This window comes from Mustela erminea, chromosome 10 (assembly GCF_009829155.1).
Source record: "Mustela erminea isolate mMusErm1 chromosome 10, mMusErm1.Pri, whole genome shotgun sequence".
NCBI lineage: Eukaryota > Metazoa > Chordata > Mammalia > Carnivora > Mustelidae > Mustela > Mustela erminea.
Window position 1 is genome coordinate 18,214,216 of NC_045623.1, and position 20,031 is coordinate 18,234,246.

The 20,031-nt window shown below is 37.4% G+C and overlaps 1 protein-coding gene across 4 annotated transcripts in view; it reads left to right on the forward strand.

The window, feature by feature from the left end:
• VAV3 (vav guanine nucleotide exchange factor 3) overlaps positions 1-20,031 on the forward strand; it is a 361,263-nt gene that overhangs the window by 244,948 nt on the left and 96,284 nt on the right. For all 4 annotated transcript variants that reach the window (XM_032302316.1, XM_032302317.1, XM_032302318.1 and 1 more), the window contains exons 18-19: positions 1,144-1,169; positions 6,481-6,526. In XM_032302316.1, coding sequence (XP_032158207.1) covers positions 1,144-1,169; positions 6,481-6,526 — 72 coding nt within the window. The remainder of the gene's footprint in view (positions 1-1,143; positions 1,170-6,480; positions 6,527-20,031) is intronic.

A 20,031-nucleotide genomic window follows, 5' to 3' on the forward strand; every position in this document is an offset into this window, starting at 1 on the left:
ACTTTTTGGTCACATGTCTTACATTTTCATTAATCAGGAGTAGTGCTTTATAAAACAAAACAAAGCAAAACAACCTTCTGTTCCATGCCCCAGGCAGCTTCCTGTGTAAAGCAGTCTGTGGCAGCTCGTCCTGTGTTCTGGTCGGAATTTTCCCCTTGAACTCTGCTTGTGGGGCTTCTTGGATCGTCTTATGGGAACAGCTTACACAGCTCTTGTTTCAGCCTGCCCGTTCTTTCCTGATATTTCCCTCAATTTCTTCTGTTCTTAGATCCTTCTTTAGAGGGTCATTTTGGATGGAAAGACGATAGGCGTAGGCTCAAAATGATGAGGTGTTTTCCTTCACAGCCTGGCAAAGCGATAACATGAATAGGTGCTCCTGGGAATGGGGAAGGAAAGCATCAGCCCCCAGGTGTCCAGGCACAGTGGGCGCCTTTCCTCTCAGTGACCCTTTACCTTTCTGCCACTATAGTCAGCTGCAGATCTCAGGGCCCTTTATAACTGCTTATCATTTTTAAGAACTAAATGTAATGAAGAGATTGTTGTTTCTATTTACAGTTAGGGAAACTAAGGCTGAAAGGAAAATTATCATTGGAATCAAATTCTGTCAGTTCTTTATTTCTCTCTTTGAAGCAAACTGTATTTCCTCCCAAATAAAAAATAAGAGTTATAGCCACTTAATTAGAAAAAAATTCATGTGCAATATTGTGCAGTGTTAAATTTGCAACTGTTATAGTTGGTGAAATACCTTTGTAACTTCGAGTGTCTGGATTCTTAAAACTAGGTGTGTTGAAAGACAGGTTCCCACCTAGCCTTCTTTCATGCATGTAAATTCAGTGCAAGCCTCTGTTTTAAGGAGCTTTATGTGGTTGGATTGACATTGCCTAATCAACAGTTGAAAAAGTTAAGCATAACCTAGAAGTCATTTAGAACTATGAGTCACTTTCCTGACAAGCCAATAAGGCAAGAGAACCTGGGTTGCAAAACAATTACTAGCCCAGCCTGAGGGACCCTGGAAATATATTACAAGTATCAGTTAGGGAAACAAAGCAGCAGTGTTTTACCAAGCTGCAGAGAACAACCTAAGGTTGCTAACCAAACAAAATAACCTTACACTGACAATGCCAATTTTTACATTTGTTTCAGAACCAGGGACGCTCAAACCACCAGAGGTAAGATTAACTCTTCAATTTTTATTATATAACTTTTGCATTTCAGGTTGTTGGCTAACTTAAGCAGGCTTGAGCTTTTAGAATGTGAAATGTGCTTCTTAAAATGGATAGAAACAGAACTAGAGTGAGCAACCAAGTGCTTGTAAATGAAATGCACAGGTTAAATCAGAGGAATTTTCAGTCAGTCCCTGCCTGAAGATCTTAGGTAGAGGAAACATGTGAATATTTAAGAATATGTGTGAAATGGAGCCTTTCAGAATCTTAGTACTTACTCAGGTAAATTTCAAATGTTGTAACAGTGTGTGGTATGGATATGGGGATACTTTTCCCTAGTTTCCTGCAGAATTCCACAAACCCCTGCAGTTTATCTGTATTCATTGGAATGAAAATCTTTGATCCTGCTCATATAGAAGGAAGGTAGCCTTCATCCCAGGGAATTGGTAGACCTGTCCCTGTCATGAAACATTGCATTGCTGCCCAACATTTGCTAGTCCTGAAAAGTTCTAACATTGTTCATCTAAGGATATGGATTCATATTTCTAGTAGTTTTCTGTTTTGAGCACAAACACAAACAGGATTTGTATCATGTCTTATTGATCAAAGCAAGATCTGATAACATTTTCTTTTGGTTTAACACAGTCTCAGGTCTAATGGCTTAGAACTGTGTGATCCTTCTCACCTCTCAGGATAAGCTATTTTTAAAAAAATATGAAAGAGTGAAAAATATAACAGGTTCTAGACCATTGCCTTGGCCTTTAACCAAAAATAGCATATTTCTTATCTGACCTCTAAATTTCTCTGTGACCTTATCACAGAGAAAATTAAAATATAAAATGCATATGATTACTTGTAGAAACCAAAAGTATAGTAACTTGAGAATTTCAGAGTAGAAGAGTGACAGAAAAATTCTATACAAATTTATTTTAACAGATAATTATATATCATTAAGAGGGGTGTAATATTTTTTAATAGGCTGGCATTTGTGCTATTGGTAAAAATAATGAAAAGTACTGTAAGACATCAAATAAGAAGTAATTGTTTCTGCTTCTCTTTTGCATAAGTGTGTAATTTGCACATAGTGAGAGTGATGTGAGGGGGCTCATAGGCACCCCTTCGGTGTCTCAGTTAACTATATTTTAAAGTCTAGAATCTAGATCAAGGAATAGTTCATATAAGTTCTTCTAGGGCTAAAATAAATTAATGTGAAATTTCTTTCAGTGTTTAGTTGACCGGTGAAGTTTTTCATGAGGACTATAAGGACGCTGCCTGTGAAAGTCTTATAGGGCAGCTTCCTTTCTCTTATCCTCATGCTATTCTTATATTATGGAAATTGAAGTCCTCTTAGAGCTCTGAACTTTGCCACTTTACAAAACAAAACATTTTTTTTCCCAAACAGGATGATTTCACTTGATTTTATTTAAGTGAGGTGAAGTGAGTATATTTATAGAAAGTGTGCTAATAAGAAGTGGTTAATAATTTTCATATGATACTAAATAATTCTCTCCAGGCATTTTATCCTCTTAAAAAATTACATGGAAGCCTATTATGAAGTGAATTAATTTTCACATTGACTTTTTTTTTTTAACTGCAGCATCAGTGGTTTAGTGACTTGCTTAACTTTTGAATACAATAAGTGCAATTTTTTCTTTAATGTGTGATTCTGCTAATAATCTTTATTTTGGATGTGTAATTATAGTTACTGGCCAACCTATTTGGAAATCTTAGCTTGGTTTAAGGAGAAGTGTAACAAAAGAACATTAAGAAGCATCTGTCGCCTTATACCTCCCCACCAAGACTGTGTGGAAAGCCGTTTACCTCTCTGAGGCAGATGCTTTATGATGCTCGGGAGTCTTCCCAGAAATAAACAATGTGCTCTGTGAGCTGCATTTCTCCCACTCTCATGAAGACCTTCTTTCTCTCCATATACCAGGTTGTAGTCCTATTCTGTTCCCCTTTCGATAGCTATGATTGTGACTTTTCTATTTTTAATTTTACACTTCATTCTCAAGGGAAATAGGTCAGTTTTCAGTAGCCGCAACATCTGTAGGCCTTCATGACAACACCTGGGATGTTCATCCCATGTCCCACTCTGGAGTGGACCTGTCTCTAGTGAAGCTGTCTCTAGCTATAGGAAGTAAGATTTTCATATGTATCCATTTAACACGTATGTACTCTAAATCCATTCCTTAAAGGTTTTTCTACCTTTAAAACAGATAGAGGAACGAAAGCCAGCTCCATAGCAAATTAACCTTTGCTTATTTTGTTGGTAAAATCAACGGAGAATTTAATTTCTCCCAAAAGGCAAGAAGAGATTCTTGGGTGATGAAAGTAGTTCTTTTAGAGAAAGATAGGTAATGAAGCAAGAAATAACTCAAATGCTTGTAAAATTAGGTTGGTTGGTTTTCCCCTCCCCTGCCCCTTCTAGGTTGATCAAAGAATATTGAGAAGGTTCTGAAGATCAATTCTCCTGATCTCATGGGGCTTTTCCCAGGCTTTTGAGAATGTGGGTGGGGGAAGGGACTGTGTTGGATGGAAAATGACAGAATGACAATGGAAATTAGCATTTTAAAATTGTTTTAATATGCTCTGCTAAACGTATCTGAATTTCTTAAAATATTAAGATGAATTTTTTGATGTTTTTGAAGTAAACTAAATCTCCAGAGGCATTTGGTCTAAGTAACTGAAAACATTTTTTTTTTTTCAATGCAGCAAGTCTTAATTCCACTGCCTACTCTTCCTGTAGAGAAGTTTGTTTTCAGGGTCACTGATTTTTAGGAGGAAAAACCTAAAACATAAGCAGTAGGACAACAACTTAGAAAAATCACTTGTAATTTATGTGTATTTAAACAGTCAAAATGCCATGAAGTTAATAATGATGATGACGATGATGATGATAAGCTGTCACTTAGGAATCCTTCCTGCATGGCAGGAACTGTTCCAGCGATTTCACATGATTCATTTAATTCTCACCACAAATGCTATGAAGTGATGCTATTATTATCCCCATTTTATAGGCGAGAAAACTGAGACACAGAGATATGAACTAACTTGTTCAGAATCAAATAGCAGGTGCCAAGTGACAAGGTCTGAATTTGAACTCTGGCAGTCTGAGTCTAGAATCCATATTCCTAATAATTATACAATGTTCTCTATTTTTTTCAGATAGTATGATACTAGTTTCAGGTGTACAATACAGTGACACGTGTACTGTTTAGTCTCCATCACCTATTTCACTCACCTCACCCTCCTCCCCTCTGGAAACTACCACTTTGTTCTCTGTAGTTAAGAGTCCGTTTTTTGCTTGTTTTCTCTTTTCTCTTTCTTCATTTTTGTTTTTTTAAATTCCACATATAAGTGAAATCATAAGGTATTTGTCTTTCTCTGACTTTTTTTCAGTTAGTATTATACTCTCTAGGTCCATCTGTGTTGTTGCAAATTATTCTCTATTTAATCCTAACTTCAGGGTGGTAGAGCATTGGTCTTCAACTTAAGGGCTCTTTTTCACATTTTAAGGCTATAATTTTTGTTTATTTTTAAAAATTTTATTTATTTGTCAGAGAGAGAGAGAGAGAACACAAGTAGGGGGAGCTGCAAGTAGAGAGAGAAGCAGACTCCCTGCTGAGCCAGGAGCCGGATGTGGGACTTGATCTCAGGACCCTGGGATCATGACCTCAGCCAAAGGTAGCCGCTTAACCATGAGCCACCAGGCATGCCTTAAATCTAGAATTTTTAAATGCTACTAATTCAGGGATTCCAGGAATAGAACCCACAAAGGTTGAATTCCTTTCTTGCCTCTGAGCATTTTGATAGTAGAAGGTATAAGAGCATAGAGAGACAGCTTCTACTGCACATTAAGACGGTGAAGGGATATGTAGGAAGTAAATAACAATCCGATATCATCATTATATATTTTTCTGTTGAAAATATTGTCTGTTGTGTTCCTTGTCCTTTATAGAGAGGGCTCTAAAGAATGTTCTACCATTTCAGATAGAAAAGAGATTTTCTCTGAAAGCGGCTTTCTTCCAGATTATCAGCTATGGATCTTTGACTCTCATGCATCCCCTCTTTGTGCCTTGGCTACCAAGAAGCCCAGTGTGACATTTTCTTCTCACTTATAACGGCTTTCTTTATATTAGTTTTTCCATTATGGCTGTCCATCTTGCTCAACACAGATTCAGTGCTGATTCTAATGGTCATGCTCAGTTTTTACAAATCCATTTTGAAAGTAGTTGGGTTAAAAACAAATTTTTAAAAAAGTTCTCCAGTTTGCTTTCACCTTGAGAATCCTGAACATCTGCCTGATGGGCTTCCAGGCCATTAAGAAGGCTGTAAGTCCCTATTTCACCCATTTAACTTGTGAATGAAAACAGCAGGGAGAATCATAGGAAAAATCCATGGCTAATGTGTGCTTAACAAAGCCCCAGGTACTCTGAATGAAACCAAGTCTCCTCCACACACAGGCGCAAACCCCAACACACAGAGGGAGAAAATTGCTTTTGTGAAAATCTAAATTATATGATAGTTATAGACTCAGCATTTCATCCAGTTAAATAATAAGAAGTGATAATCAAGTCCTTATTAATGAGTGAGATTACTAGAGTTATTAGGTGGAAATGAATTTAATTCCATGTGAAATCGAATACATAGCCATGCATTTTTCAAATATTGAAAATTTCTTTTGTTTTACATCTTATTTATAATTTATGTAATGCATAATTTTTCTTATGGCTTTCTTTTCTGTGATGAGAATCCATTTTCATGGTTCACAAGCTGCATGCCCATTTTGTTTCTTCAAGTACGGAGATACAAGTGACCATAATTAAAACACCATTCTCGGTTGAGTGTGTGTTAAAGTCAGAGCTTCAGTTCTGTGTTTTGAAGTTCTCCAGTCTCTGACCTCTCAGGCCTCAGAAATAGCTGAGTTAGAGTTTTAGAGTTTACATGTCTTTGCTGGGAGCATTTTTCCAACCAAGAATAGCTACTTGGGCTCCGTTCTCATAATTCCTGTCATCATTACAACTTTCAAAAAAATTTTTTTTTCAGTCATCATATCCAGAGATGGCAAATGAAAAGATGTTTCTTTTCTACAGCGTAATATCAACAACATCAAATACAGATGTTCAAGTGGAGGACTTATTAGAGAAGCAAAAAGGTTAAATTATAAAAACTGTAGAACCACATGTTTTGATCAAATTTAGTCATACTTTTAAATGGAAGAAGTGCAACATTAATTGGCCTTCCAAAGTACTATGTACTAATACAATGTAATAATGTGGAATCTTGTTTTGCTTTGTTTTACTTTTCTGCACAGAAACGGACCAATGGACTCCGAAGAAGCCCCAGACAGGTGGATCCAGGTGTGTTTCTGATTGCATATCTATAATCATGACTTCAGTTAAGCGGTTATGAAAGTTATGGGAATTGCTGTAGAAATCAGACAGATTGTTTGCCTTTGTTCTTGGCAGTTTGGTATGGACTGTGTGACCAGAAGGCGCCAGTCTAACGTGTAAATCATTTACCTGACTGTGCTCTCTGGGCCAGGTTCACAGGATGAGTAACACCAGTACCTGAACAATTGACTGAGCTGGTTATTTTCTTACTGAACAGCCTCAGGCTGCTGGGTTAATGCTAACATAGCTAGTGCCCTCCACCTTCTCCCTCTCAGATATGCAAAGAAAATCAACCGAGACAGCACTTAAAAATTAACTTTTCAAAAAAAAATTTTAAAAAATAAAAATTTGGTTTTCTAAGGGGGTGGACGGAGCTCATAAACTAGACAATCTTGGTACCCTCTGCATTTGGGAAAATACTTTTCTTTGCCCTTTATCTGTACCATTTTATAATGGAAGAATGAATTTAAGGACTTTGTGAATAAGTGTCTTCCTCAGGGACCAATTATTTGTCAACAGAGAGGATTCAGTTGTTTTCTATTTAACATCGTGAGGTTTGTTCTGTCATTGTTTTAATTATTTTTTCATCCATTAAACAATGCCTTCCACAGTTTAATTACCAAAGATTTGTTATATATATGGTCATATTATTGTGGATAAAGGGTATTCATAGCTAAAGGATTCTAAATATATGAACTTGATTAATACATCAGGTGGGACATGAAGTAACCTTGCTGGAAAATAATCTGGATTACGTGTTTTGTTTTCCCATCATAAACAGTGTTCACCTAGTTGTAAAGCTTAGCTTTCAAAGCATTATAGCTCTTGACTGAAACCACACCCATGGTAGCCATGCCAGTTTATGAGCTGTTTGAAAAGATTTATAGGAGCTTTGTTGCCTCTGGCTAGAAATTGCCTCACTTATGTCCTGAAATCAGTCTAAATCTTCTAACTACAGAACAAAATTGAGGCTATTAAAGAAATAGGGGTTTTGGTTTATTTTAATAGTTCAAACTTTGCCAACACAATACCCTTTGCAGAGGATTCTGCAGTAATACTTAGAAGTGCCTTCTTCTGTTCTATTTAGTAGGACCGTATGTCTCTCTGCATATTTTTTTTTCTTATTTTGTGTGAGTTATATTATTTTTATTTTGGAAAATGATCTAACATTTACAAATGTTATTTTAAAAATATTTTCTCTTTCTTCTATGGGCATTTTCATTTAATCCATTTTCTTCCAAGGAGCTGAATTTCTATAGTGTGTCAGTAGGAACACATTTGGCAATTAACAGTTCACTTTATAGCCAGAATTTTTAGGAGCCCTTAGATTATTTAAAGAGAGATATAGTGAATTCATAAATTCTAAGTATAACAAGGTTTTGACCAGTAATATGAGAGTTTATCCTCAAGTTGATGGCTATGCGTAGGTTCCACTGTTCTGGTATTCCTAATTTGTCCAAAGATTTTAGAACTTCATGAAGAATAATCTTACAAATATAAAAGAATGGGTCCTATATGTTATGTTTATAAGAGAAAAATGTGTATACATACACACACACACAGAGCCCTACACATTCACATATATTGTATATCATATAGTTTTCGTTAGGTTTGGTAATTATATATGAGCATTTTCTCATTTCTCCACATTTTAAGGAAAAAACAACCAAAAAGCAAAAACAAATAGTTGATGATCTTGCCTGTTGTAGGTGTTAACATGGTAACACCTGTTTCTCCCTGTCAGTGTCTTTTGATGTTAGGCTTGAATTATGTGTTTAGAGTTGGTTGTCTTTTGCATCTTTGCTCCTTTCAGTTGGTAACTGGCAAAACTTTTTTTGTTCAAAGTTAACCCTTGTTTGATCACTGCCCTGCACTAAGTTGGTCCTGATATAACTATCATTTAGCATACTTTCACAGTTTTTACATTCATTCCAAGAGGTTTAAATAAGAAATCAGCAAAACCAAAGCTTCCTCAGCAAGGACAAACTGCTTCCAAGGGATATTATTTGCTCTTAGTGCTTCCGTTAATCTTCTCTAGCTAATTTAGTTGACATCTCCAAGTGCTAATACACTGACTGCTTTCCAGCAGTCAGTTACTTAGGGCAGTCTGTAGAAAAAACAAACAAACACACAAACCCAGTTAACTGTAAATGTTTTTTGGAAAGGAACTTAATACATAGTTTTATGGGTAGTAAGTGCCTAATAAGTACTTGTTAAATGAATTAATGAATAGCCGTATTCTTCTTCTGTGCACATTGGCTCTTGCTTTTTAAATTCTTCCTGACAAAGTGGAATGACGTAGTCATGGAGTGCCGAATAGTTCAGTGGTAAGAAAGAAGCGTGGCTCTGGGGACCAAGCTCAAGTTCTCAGTTGCTGTCGACCTATGGCAATTTCTTTCTATCTCTCTGCGGTAGTTTCCTCATTAAAGGACACTAATCGTGGTACCTACCTTACAAAGTCATCGTGAGCGTTGCAGGAGTTAATAGGTATAAAGCACAACAGCACCAGGTATGCAGTAAATGCAAAGAGTGGCGTTGTTGTAATTATTACTTTATGATAGAGCATGGAGCTTAATGTGGGACCTTTAGTCGTGTGTAGAAGAATCAATAATATCTGCCAGATATTTCTTTGTAGACAGACCCAGAATTTTATGTTCATTTTCCACTGAAGCTAGAAGTTTCATAATTACAGTTGTTTTCAGATTTGCAATTATTCCCTGCTTCTCTGGTGGATTTCTAAAATATTTTGTGTATCTTCTGTGTAAGAAGAGAAGCAATCAACAGTGCTGGCTGAGAGGTTTTTGGTGAAGCTGATGACGTTGTAGAATATAGGTAAGGTTCAGTAGGGGTGAGGTCTGGAGCCGGTGACCAAGAATTCTTGAGACATCTTTGGTGCAAAATGGTGGTTTATTAAAGCAGGGGGACAGGACCCATGGGCAGGAAGAGCTGCTGCAGAGGTGGAGGGTGTTGAGGGATGGCAGGTTGTGTACCATGTGGTTGGGGAAGGTAAGGAAAAGGGAGGTTTCAATAGAACTTTCATATGCTAAAGAGGAGGCCCTGCCATTGCCAAGGTCCTTTTGCCCTCTAGCAGGGTATTAACATTAAGATAGTTGGGATATTCGAGCCCTGCATTGGGCTCTCTGCTCAGCAGCAAGCCTGCTTCCCTTCCTCTCTCTCTGCCTGCCTCTCTGCCTGTTTGTGATTTCTGTCTGTCAAATAAATAATAAATAAAATCTTAAAAAAAAAAAAAAGAAAGAAAGAAAAGAATGTCACTTATGTCCCATCTAGGAGTGGGGTGGGGTGGGGGGGAGTTTGCAAGGTGTCAGCCTTTTGCTTTGTCCTCAGCCAGCCATTTGTTCCCTCATCAAAGCTAGAGTAGTGTTTGTGATTGCATTAAAGAAACAAAAGAAAGGAAAACCTCCCAAGTTGAAAACATATCGTGGGGTTCTGTTCAAACGAAGAAAAACGTAAGCTATAGGTTTGCACCATGTCTTGTTAGCACATTTCCAAACACTCACTCTTGGGGCACATGGGTGGCTCAGTCAGGTAAGCATCGGGCTCTTGATCTCAGCTCAGGTCTTGATCTCTGGGTCATGAGTTCAAGCTCCATACTGGGTGTGGAACCCATTTAAAACAAAAACAAAAACAAAAGCCATTCACTCTTAATTAATAATTGTGGTTAATCTTTATAGAAAATATTTACAAAGGTCTTTGCAGTTTATTTTTTCTTGTCTTCTATTGTGTGCTATTTATCAATTTATGATCTCAGCTACTTTTATAAATATACTAATGTGTTAGATGCAAATTCTGGTAGCTCTTTTGGATATCTTAAATATAGCAGGGTATTTTCATCAGTTTGTACTTTTCTTCCTAAGACAGATGTTGGTTTCAGGAAAATAACACTTGTAAGAGACAGATCAATTATTTCAGGAACACGGAGGTGCTAGGCCTTTTTCAAGAACATGAGATCATAAATCTCAGAATCTGAGCACTGGTATAATATTTATCACCTAAAGTGACCCTCAAGGTCAGAGTTGCCAATTACATTTTAATACTGAGCTTTACAAATTTCCTTCTACGTATAAAATACACAAGATTTATTTTAGTTTGCATGTGGCAAATCTGTATACCAGGCCATGTGTTCTTTTTTTTTTCCATGTGTTCTTTTGATCAAGCCCATGTTTTTGTCTTAAATTTGTGCAATTCATAGCATCTTGTATTTAAGTCCATAGTCACCAGCTTTTTAAAAAGTCAGGCCCTTGTTCTGTGTGGTGCTGCCTAAAGATTAGGTAGAGTAGATGGCAAATATTTAGGTATCTCATTTTCTTTCTGATCTTAAGTTACCCATGTGATTCATGATAACCTTGAATAGTAAATGAACAGATAAGGGTTAAATGATAAAAGAGTTCTTTCTGAAAGCTCTTGCTTTTCATATGCTTATTGTAACTTTTGGTTACAAAGGGAAACCTGTGGCTTGGAAACATTGTCTTTTCTTATTCACTGAGGATATGTCCTACAGTTTCTTAGCAGAGACACCTTCAAAGATGGTCACTTTCGCTTTCAGGCGGGTAGGATTGATATGTAATGCCATTCCTATTTGTTCTTGTATGAAGAAAGGAATTCAGGAAAGAACTCTTTCATTACCAGCTTTGTATACCACAATAAGCACCAGCAATATCATTAATTATAAAACATAGCTCCTTTTCATAAGGAATTTATATTCTGCCTAAAGAAAGAATAGATACAGGCACAAAGTTTTAATTGCATAAATGCATGTATGTGGGTGTACATATGAAAATATTTTAATATTACATTACTCTTTTATATGCCGACTCACTATAGTGTCATAAAAAACACAGTGAATAGTCTGGTAAACATACCAAAAAAATCTAATTATGTAGTATGTGCAAAAAAGCAAATGTAATCAGAAGAGAGGAAGCAGTACATGTGGGCTCATACTGCTTTTAGTCTGGGTTGTCTATGTATGTTTTTATTTATGTAAATAGCAATTTTGCTATGCTGGCTTATTGAATCACAATTTAATACAGTTTTCCTTAATGTTTTAATTTCAAACAATTGTTGAACTCATTCCAAATCTGAACAGGGTTGTTGATTTCTTTTAGCTTTGCTTCGAAACATAATGTCAATTTGCTCAGTAGAGAAATTTTGTATTTTTAGTTTCTAAATACAAAACATTGATGAGAAAAATAGCAGCCCAGGATTTTAAAAATCACTGATCTAAAAATACATGTTTTTCCTTTTTTATGGGGGAGACGAATGTATATTCTTGAAGGCTTTAGTAAATGAGCTTTTGTCTATAATAAATAAGTAACAAAGTATCCATAGATTATGATATTTCCATATTAATCAGTCAGACCTCCTTCTGTCTTTTCTGTCACCCCTAAAACTAATTTCTCATCAAATATAAATACTAATCTAAATATTGGGAGCATAATGGTAAATGGGTAAAAAATATATTTCACACTGAAAGAATGAACTTGAAAAAATTAGAACAATAGAACCCAGTGTTTAAGATTCATGGCACAGAAATGAGAAATTCAAGCTGTGAATGAGTGCTGGGAGCCTGCTCTGGTTTTTAAAATAGTTGATTTGTTCTCAAGCGTCTATTAAATTATAGGCGGTAAGACTAGTTTTGCACTAAGGCGATCGATCCCCTGGTAGGCATTTTCTGGACTACTACCTTTTTCATTCCTTTTACCTTGATGACAGATTTCTGAAATGTCCATCCTAGTCCCATGCCCACATCCTTCTCTGGTTTGGGGAGGACTTATTTTTTCTTTTCGAGTCTCATGCCGGGCTCATAAAGGGTCACTGTTGCTGTCATCTGGCAGGTTTATCCACACCTTGCTAAGCCAGTGTTTTCCACCTGCTTGGGTACCTCTGGCATAGGGACCAGGGTGAAGCAAATATTGGAAGACCAACACAGGGATGTTTTTGGTGGGAGACACAGCATCAGTTATGTGATTATTGAAATAAAACATTAGCAATATTATATATAGAACCTGCCTCTGGGTCATTTGTGCACTGCTAACTGATTATTTCTGTTATGATAGTAATCATGTCTTTAGAAAGCAATGTATTCGATATTTAGAAAAATATTCTAAGGAGGAGGTCTCGAACCTGGGGAGCTGCTTTAAAACATTTATCACTGAATAAAGGAGTCCTTATTTGGAAAGTCAGGTATGGCCTGGGCTTCCTTTTTATATCTATGGTCCTGGTAGTCAAATATCACATTTCAGAAGAAAAAGAATATGCTCTATAAAGCCAAGGACACAAACAAACTTTAGGAATTTCTTGTGGGTCAGTGTCCTCTGGCAACCACGTAACCTTGCTCTGGAGCTTTATTTCTGAAGTAAGGCAAATGAAAGGAACCAGTGGAGTCAGAACTAGTGGCTTCAAATAGTATATAGTAGTTCTATATATAAATAAGGAGAATGATTCACAAGTTAATTAGAATACTGGAGGTCAGTTTGTGGAATTTCTATCAAAATGACTCATGTTGGCAATTATATCTTTCAGTACATTCAAATCCCATGTCGATTTTTTAAAATTTTAATTTGAATGAAAAGAAGAGCTTATGTTAGCTGCTTGTTTTCTATAGATAACTCTTTTGAGATTCATTCTTTTCTACATAGATATTAGAACTGTATGGAAGCTTACCCATTTTGAGAAACTTGGAATTTTGTTGGAGAGATAAGACAAACAAAAATAAACATGTCCAACAGTAATACTGTGTGGTATGATGAACCATTAAAATTCGTAGTGTGGGTTAGTGTAGTTGACTATGTGGGAAATGTGGAAGAATTCATGTGCACTAAAGGACACAGGACAAGGAGATAAAATATCTGACAGGCACATGAAAGTAAATTTACACTGACCTATAGGTGTTTAAAGTTGCCAGTCTCTTACTAGGTTTGGGTCTGCTCAATTCATTTAGCACCCAGTATGCTTTTGTTTGTCAAATGACATAAACCCATTTCAAACTAGAAAAACAAGTTAAAAGGGGGGGGGGTGATTTCCCTATGAAATCTGTTTTCCATAAGAAAGAAGGACTATTGGGGCGCCTGGGTGGCTCAGTTGGTTAAGTGCCTGCTTTCAGCTCAGGTCATGATCCAGGGTCCTGGGGTGGAGTCCCGCATCAGACTCCTTGCTCAGCATGGAGTTTGCTTCTCCCTCTCCCTTTGCCTGCCACTCCTCCTGCTTGTGTGCCCTCTCTCTGTCAAATAAATACATGAAATCTTAAAAAAGAAAAGAAAGAAAGAAGGGCTATGTTTGCAGAGAATGGGGAGGGGAAAAGGAGAAGCTTCGTCTACGCAGGGCTTTGTGTATGGGCATTCCTCGTTTCATTACCCTTTGCTCTGTTGCTCTTCCCAGATACTGTGTTGAAGGTTTGTGGCAACCCTGTGCTGAGCAAGCCTGTTGGTTCCACTTTTCCAATAGCATTTGCTCACTTAGTGTCTCTGGGACCCATAACTCTTGCAACATTTCAAAATTTTTCATTATTATTTTATTTGTGGTGGTGATCTGTGATCAGTGATCTCTGATGTCAGTATCAGTTGTTTTGGGGTGCCACAAACCATGCTACTATAAGATAGCAAACTTAATTGATAAATGTGTCTGTTTCTTATCTGGTCCACTGACTAGTTGTTTCCCTGTCGCTCTCCCTCTCCTTGGGCCTTCCTTACCCCTGAGACACAGCAGTATTGAAATCAGGCCAATTTCAATACTTTTGTGATGGCCTCTAAGGGTTCTAGTGAAAGGAACAGTTGCATGTCTCTCACTTTAAATCAAAGGCTAGAACTGATTAAGCTTAGAGAGAAAGACATGTCAAAGACGTGTCAAGAGGCCAGAGAGGCCAAAATGGAGGCCACTTGCGGTAGTTAAATTGGTGAATGCAACCAAAAAGTGCTTGAAGGAAGTTAAAAGTGCTACTCCAGTGAACCCCTGAATGATAAAATAGTGAAACAGCCTTATTGATGATATGGAGAAAGTTTTAGTGATCTACAGGGAAGATCAAACCAGGCCCCATGTTCCCTAATCCAGAACACAGCCCTAACTCTTCAATTCTGTGAAACTCAGGAGAGGTGAATAAGCTGTGGAAGTAAAGTTGGAAGCCAGCAGATGTTCATGAGTTTTAAGGAAAGAAGTCCTTTCCATAACCTCAAAGTGCAAGCTGAAGTAGCAAATGCTGGTGTAGAAGCTGTAACAAATTATCCAGAAGACGTAGCTAAGACAGTTAATGAAGGTGGATACAATAAACAACGGGTTTTCAATGTAGATGAAGTAGTCTTCTATTGGAAGAAGATGCCATCCAGGACTTTCATAGCCAGAGAGGAAAAGTCAATCCCTGGCTTCAGAGCATCAAAGGACAGGCTGACTTGTGTGTTAGCAAAAGCACTTGGTAACTTTAAAAGGAAACCATTGCTCATTTGCCATTCCAAAAATCCTAGTGCCCTTGAGAGTTAGATTAAAACTACTCTGTCTGTGCTCTATCTGGAGAACAGCAAAGCCTGGATGACAGCATATCTGTTTTACAGCATGGTTTACTGAATATTTTAAGCCCACTGTTGAGACCTACTGCTCAGCAAGGAAGTATTCCTTTCATAATATTACCACTCATTGACTATGCACCTGGTCATCCAGGATCTCTGATGGAGATGTATACCAAGATTAATGTTGTTTTCATGCCTGCTAACACAATGTCCATTCTGTAGCTCATATATCAGGGAGTCGTTCTGACTTTTAAGCCTTACTATTTAAGAAGTACTTAGATAGTGATGATTCTTCTGAAGGACCTCGGCAAAGTAAATTGATAACCTGGGAAGAATCTCCATTCTAGATGCTACTACGAATACTCATGATTCATGGGAAGAAGTCAAAATATCAACATTAATAGGTGTTTGGAAGAAGTTGAGTCCAGCCCTCATGGCTGACTTTGAGGAGTTCCAGACTTCAGTGGAGGAAGTAGCTGCAGATATGTTGGAAAGAGCAAGAGAGCTAGAATTAGCAGCAGAACCTGAAGATGGGACTGATTTGCCACAATCTCATGATAGGACATGAATAGATGAGGAGTTGTTTCTTAAAGAAAGTAGTTTCTTGAGATGGAATCTACTCCTGGTGAAGATTACTGAGAAGATTGTTGAAAGGATAACAAAGAATTTAGAATATCACCTGAAGTTAGTTGATAAAGCGTAAAAGGGTTTGAGAAGACTGATTCCAGTTTTGAAAGAAGTTTTGCTGTAGGTAAAATGTTATCAAACAGCATCACTTGCTACAGAGAAATTGCTTGTGGAAGGAAGAGTCTATTGATGTGGCAAACTTCATTGTTGTCTTAGTAGGAAAAAATCCCACAGCCACTCCACCCTTTAGTAGCCACCACCCTGATCAGTGAGCAGCCATCTACATGGAGGAAAGACCCTCCACCACCAACAAGATTATGATTTTCTGAGAGCTCAGGTGATGGTTAACATTTTTTAGCAATTAAATATTTTAGAATTAAGGTATACAGATTTGTGTGGATATGATGCTAGTGCACACTTAATGGACTATGGTATACAGTGTATAAATAACATTCCTAAGCACTGGGGAACCAGAAATCCATCTATTGGGATATTTGCTGTGTTGTGGCAGTCTGAAAATGAAGCTGCAGTATGTCAGGTGTGTCGGTACATGTCAGTATGTCTATTACTGCACACAGTGAGTTTCAGACATTTTCCTCTTGGGCATACGATGGCTGGGCTTTCTACTTTTACTTTGTCTTCTTCCCACTTGGATACTCTTCTGATTGTTCTCTTATATGGGAAGAGGTGAATCTGGAGGAACGTACCTGAAATGGGACGTGGTCCATCCCCACATAGTCTTATCCCTGCTGGCAGCTTTAAGTTGCAGACCAAGACAAGCTTTCTTGCTTCCCAACAGCATTTTGTAAGCATGTCACTGTGCCCAAAATACACGTTTGATATATTCCTTTGGATGTAGGCATTATGTTTCTAGAAGGCGGTAATCCTTTGGTCCACCATTATCTACTCCCAGATTAACATACTGTTCATCCATCAGATTAGGAGAACTGCAGAAATGGGACCTAGCCCGGCAGGTTTCATGGAGGCACATGGGAAGGAAGGTACCAGATCTTCATTGGAAGGATCAGCGTGCGAGGGGTGGAGAGTCAGAGTGTAGGCCTTGAGGCATCAGGTTAGCCACAGCCTGCCTCTGTGGCAATAAAGGAATGATGAGGAAAGAAAGGGAGGGAAGAATCTTCCTTCTTCTGTCTGTTTTAGATATTTCCACTCCCATCAATGTTTTTAGTCATTGGAGGTAGCCCTGTGCCGTGTTAGACCAAGAGCCTTGCAGTGGCTTGTGTCCTGTGTCTGTACTTATTACTTGTACAATCTTGGGCAAGTTAGAGTGTCTTATCCTCTCTAAAGTGGGACCAATAGCAGACCTCCTACTGTCATTGTGAAGATTATATTAGGTAATAGATAAAGCATTCATTAATGTGATGTAGCACATCTCTGGAAGTGATAGCAGTGGTGATGGTTCTTACTATTACTTACACAATCCTGTAATCATTTCCATTGCTATCTAACAAGCTTCCATAAATGTAAGCAGCTTAAATAGCACATATTTATTACCTCAGGGTTTCTGTAGGTCAGAAATCTGAGCATGAGTTAGTTGGGTCCTCTGCTTCAGGGCTTCTTATAAGATCTCACTCAGGATGTTAGACAGGACCATGTCTCATCTGAAGGGTCAGCTGGGAAGATCCACTCTTCAGCCTGCTTATGTACTTATTGGCAGGATTCTTTTTGGCTATTGAATTAGGTTCTCAATTCCTAGGTTTAGCTTTTGGCCAGAGGCTGTCCTCAGCCCTTAGCTGCATGGGCCTCCCCATCATGGCTGTTTGCTTCATCAGAGTATGCAAGCCAACAAGGCAATAGAGTTTCCTAGCAAGGAGTCACAGGTCCTGCCTGTGTTCGGGGGTGTGGATTAACCAGGTGTACGGATACCAGGAGTGTTATTGGGGTTCAGTAGGGATCATTGGGTTCCATCTTAGAGTCTGTCTGCCACAACCTTTGAGATACTGCTGTTTTTCATGGGAGGCAACCTCAGCTCTGAGAAGTTTAAGTAATTTACCCAAGGTCACAAAGCACCTGGCTGGTACCAGGACTTAATTGCAGTGTTTGGCTCCAGAGACCTCACTCTTCCAGAGATTTTCTGTGTCCCCTACTTATACCAACTTTTGCACAGAGAAGAGCTTATTTCCTGGAGTTCAGCTGTATAGTACAGTGCAAAATTAGCAGAGTGATCGGGTCTGTTTTGCAGAGTTCATTAGTGACTGCTGTTACAAAGCAGATTTATGGGTGATTTTATTTTATGCATTGTTAATTTTGAAAATGTTAATCTGAAATTGCTACAGTATTTCAATTAATTTGGATGATTAAAACTTAGCACCAGAAGAATCTCTAGCAGGAGATAAGGCAGCTAATTAGAGGTTCTGAAACAAACAACTGTAGACACTGGCACAGAGACACGCTGGTGGAACTCACTCTGCTTCACAGTTTTGAAATGGAAAGAATAATTTCTGGCAGTCTCAATATTCAACTTGAGCACAGTTGACTTTTTTTTAAAAAAAGCCATTTTAAGGAGTTAATTATTTAAAGGAATGTAGACTTTTTAAATATTGTGCATTTCTGGAAAACTGCCTCCACATTATTTTGGAGTATTGTCTTTTGGATAATTGTAGCTGGTGACAGAAATACAAGAGACATTTGTTTCCAAGTTATTTTTCATGTCATGTATGGTATTTCATGGTTTTTATATGTTTGTTTTTTCTGAATTTAAAAGTGAGACAGCACAGACTTTTAAAAAATATTGATCTTCGATAAATTAGTTTTGCATTTTGAAGAATTTTCAAAATTTCAGAAGCTATAAGGAAGTATAAAAAAATTTCCTGGACAAATTGCCCATAATTCCCTCACTCAGATGATAGCCTTTGTTGTTGTTTTTTTACACATTTTTCCTAGTACTTTCTTTTCTTTGTGTGTAGCCATATGTTTATAAAAGATCTGTATTTCCAATTTAGTATTCTGCTTTTATCACTTAACTTTGTCTCATGAGCATATTTGTTTATTCACATGTTCATTCAACCATTTGATAAGTATGCAGGCATAATGTTAATTTACAAGGAGGAACAAGAGGTGTTTTCCCTAATGCAGCAAACAGTGTCATGAAGCCAAAGGTAAGATTTGAGATCAGGGTAATACAGGGGCTATGCTTAAAGGGAGCACATATTTTGAATATGTGGACATCGGGAAATGATGTCTAAACTGAAAGGATGTGAGTAGAGGATTGACAGAATATGAATAGAGACAGGAAGGTTGCAGGAAGAAGGAAGAGCTCCAGCAAAGGCCTTGGGTTGGAAAAAGTACAGAATGGCTAGGGTTTGAGAGGGAGAGCTGTATACAATGAGCACAACCAAGGCAAGGTCTTTATTTCCACATCAAAAATGTGACTGTATTCTGAAGGGCAGAGTGAGCCTTTCAACTAGAGGATATGTCTTCTGAGACTGGTTTAAAAGATCATCCTAGCTGAACTGTGAAGGGTTTATTGAATCATTAAATAGTCTTAAAAAAAATATCGGGTTCTTTTAGAATTATTTCTTGTTGGACGAGAGTCTTTCTAATTTTCATTATTATAAATACTATTTGAAGAGCATCTATGTGTGAATATATTTGTCCATTTGGCTGACTAGTATTATTATTTAAGAATGGAGTCAGAAAAGTGGAATTTCTGGGTTAAAATTCATGAATTCCTACACTCAGGATATATATGTTGTGCTAAATTGCCTTTTAGAAATTTTATATTGAATTATATCCCCACCATTTCTGGCATGAGACTGTGTCTCACCCTATGCTTAATGACACTTCTTTTTACTTTAAATCATTTGATGAGAAAGGAATAGGATATTACCATTTATATATAGTAGTTCATATCATAATATGAACTTCATTACTAGCAATATAGATCCTTTTTAATGTTTATTGGCTATTTGTATTGTTCTTCTGTGAATTATCTGTTTATACCTTATCCATTTTTCTATTTAGGATTTAGTGCTTTTGTAAATTATTTGTAAGACTATATCTATGTTAATGATATCAACCTTATATTTATCAAAAATTTTTTTCTGGCTTGTTTCTATAGAAACTTTTACATTTGCATGTGGTCAAAATGATTGATATTTATGGAATTTTTTCTTTTTTCCTGCTTTTGTGCTCAGAAAGTTCTCTCCTTCTGAATTCTGTTAAATACTTCTAGTCTTACTGTTTAATTTATGTAGCATTTAGCCCATGTCATTTAACTTACATAAGTAATTAAAGTTCTGTGAGCAGTTCTGGGACACCTGTGTGGCTCAGTTGATTAAGTATTTGCCTTCAGCTCAGGTCATGATCCCAGAG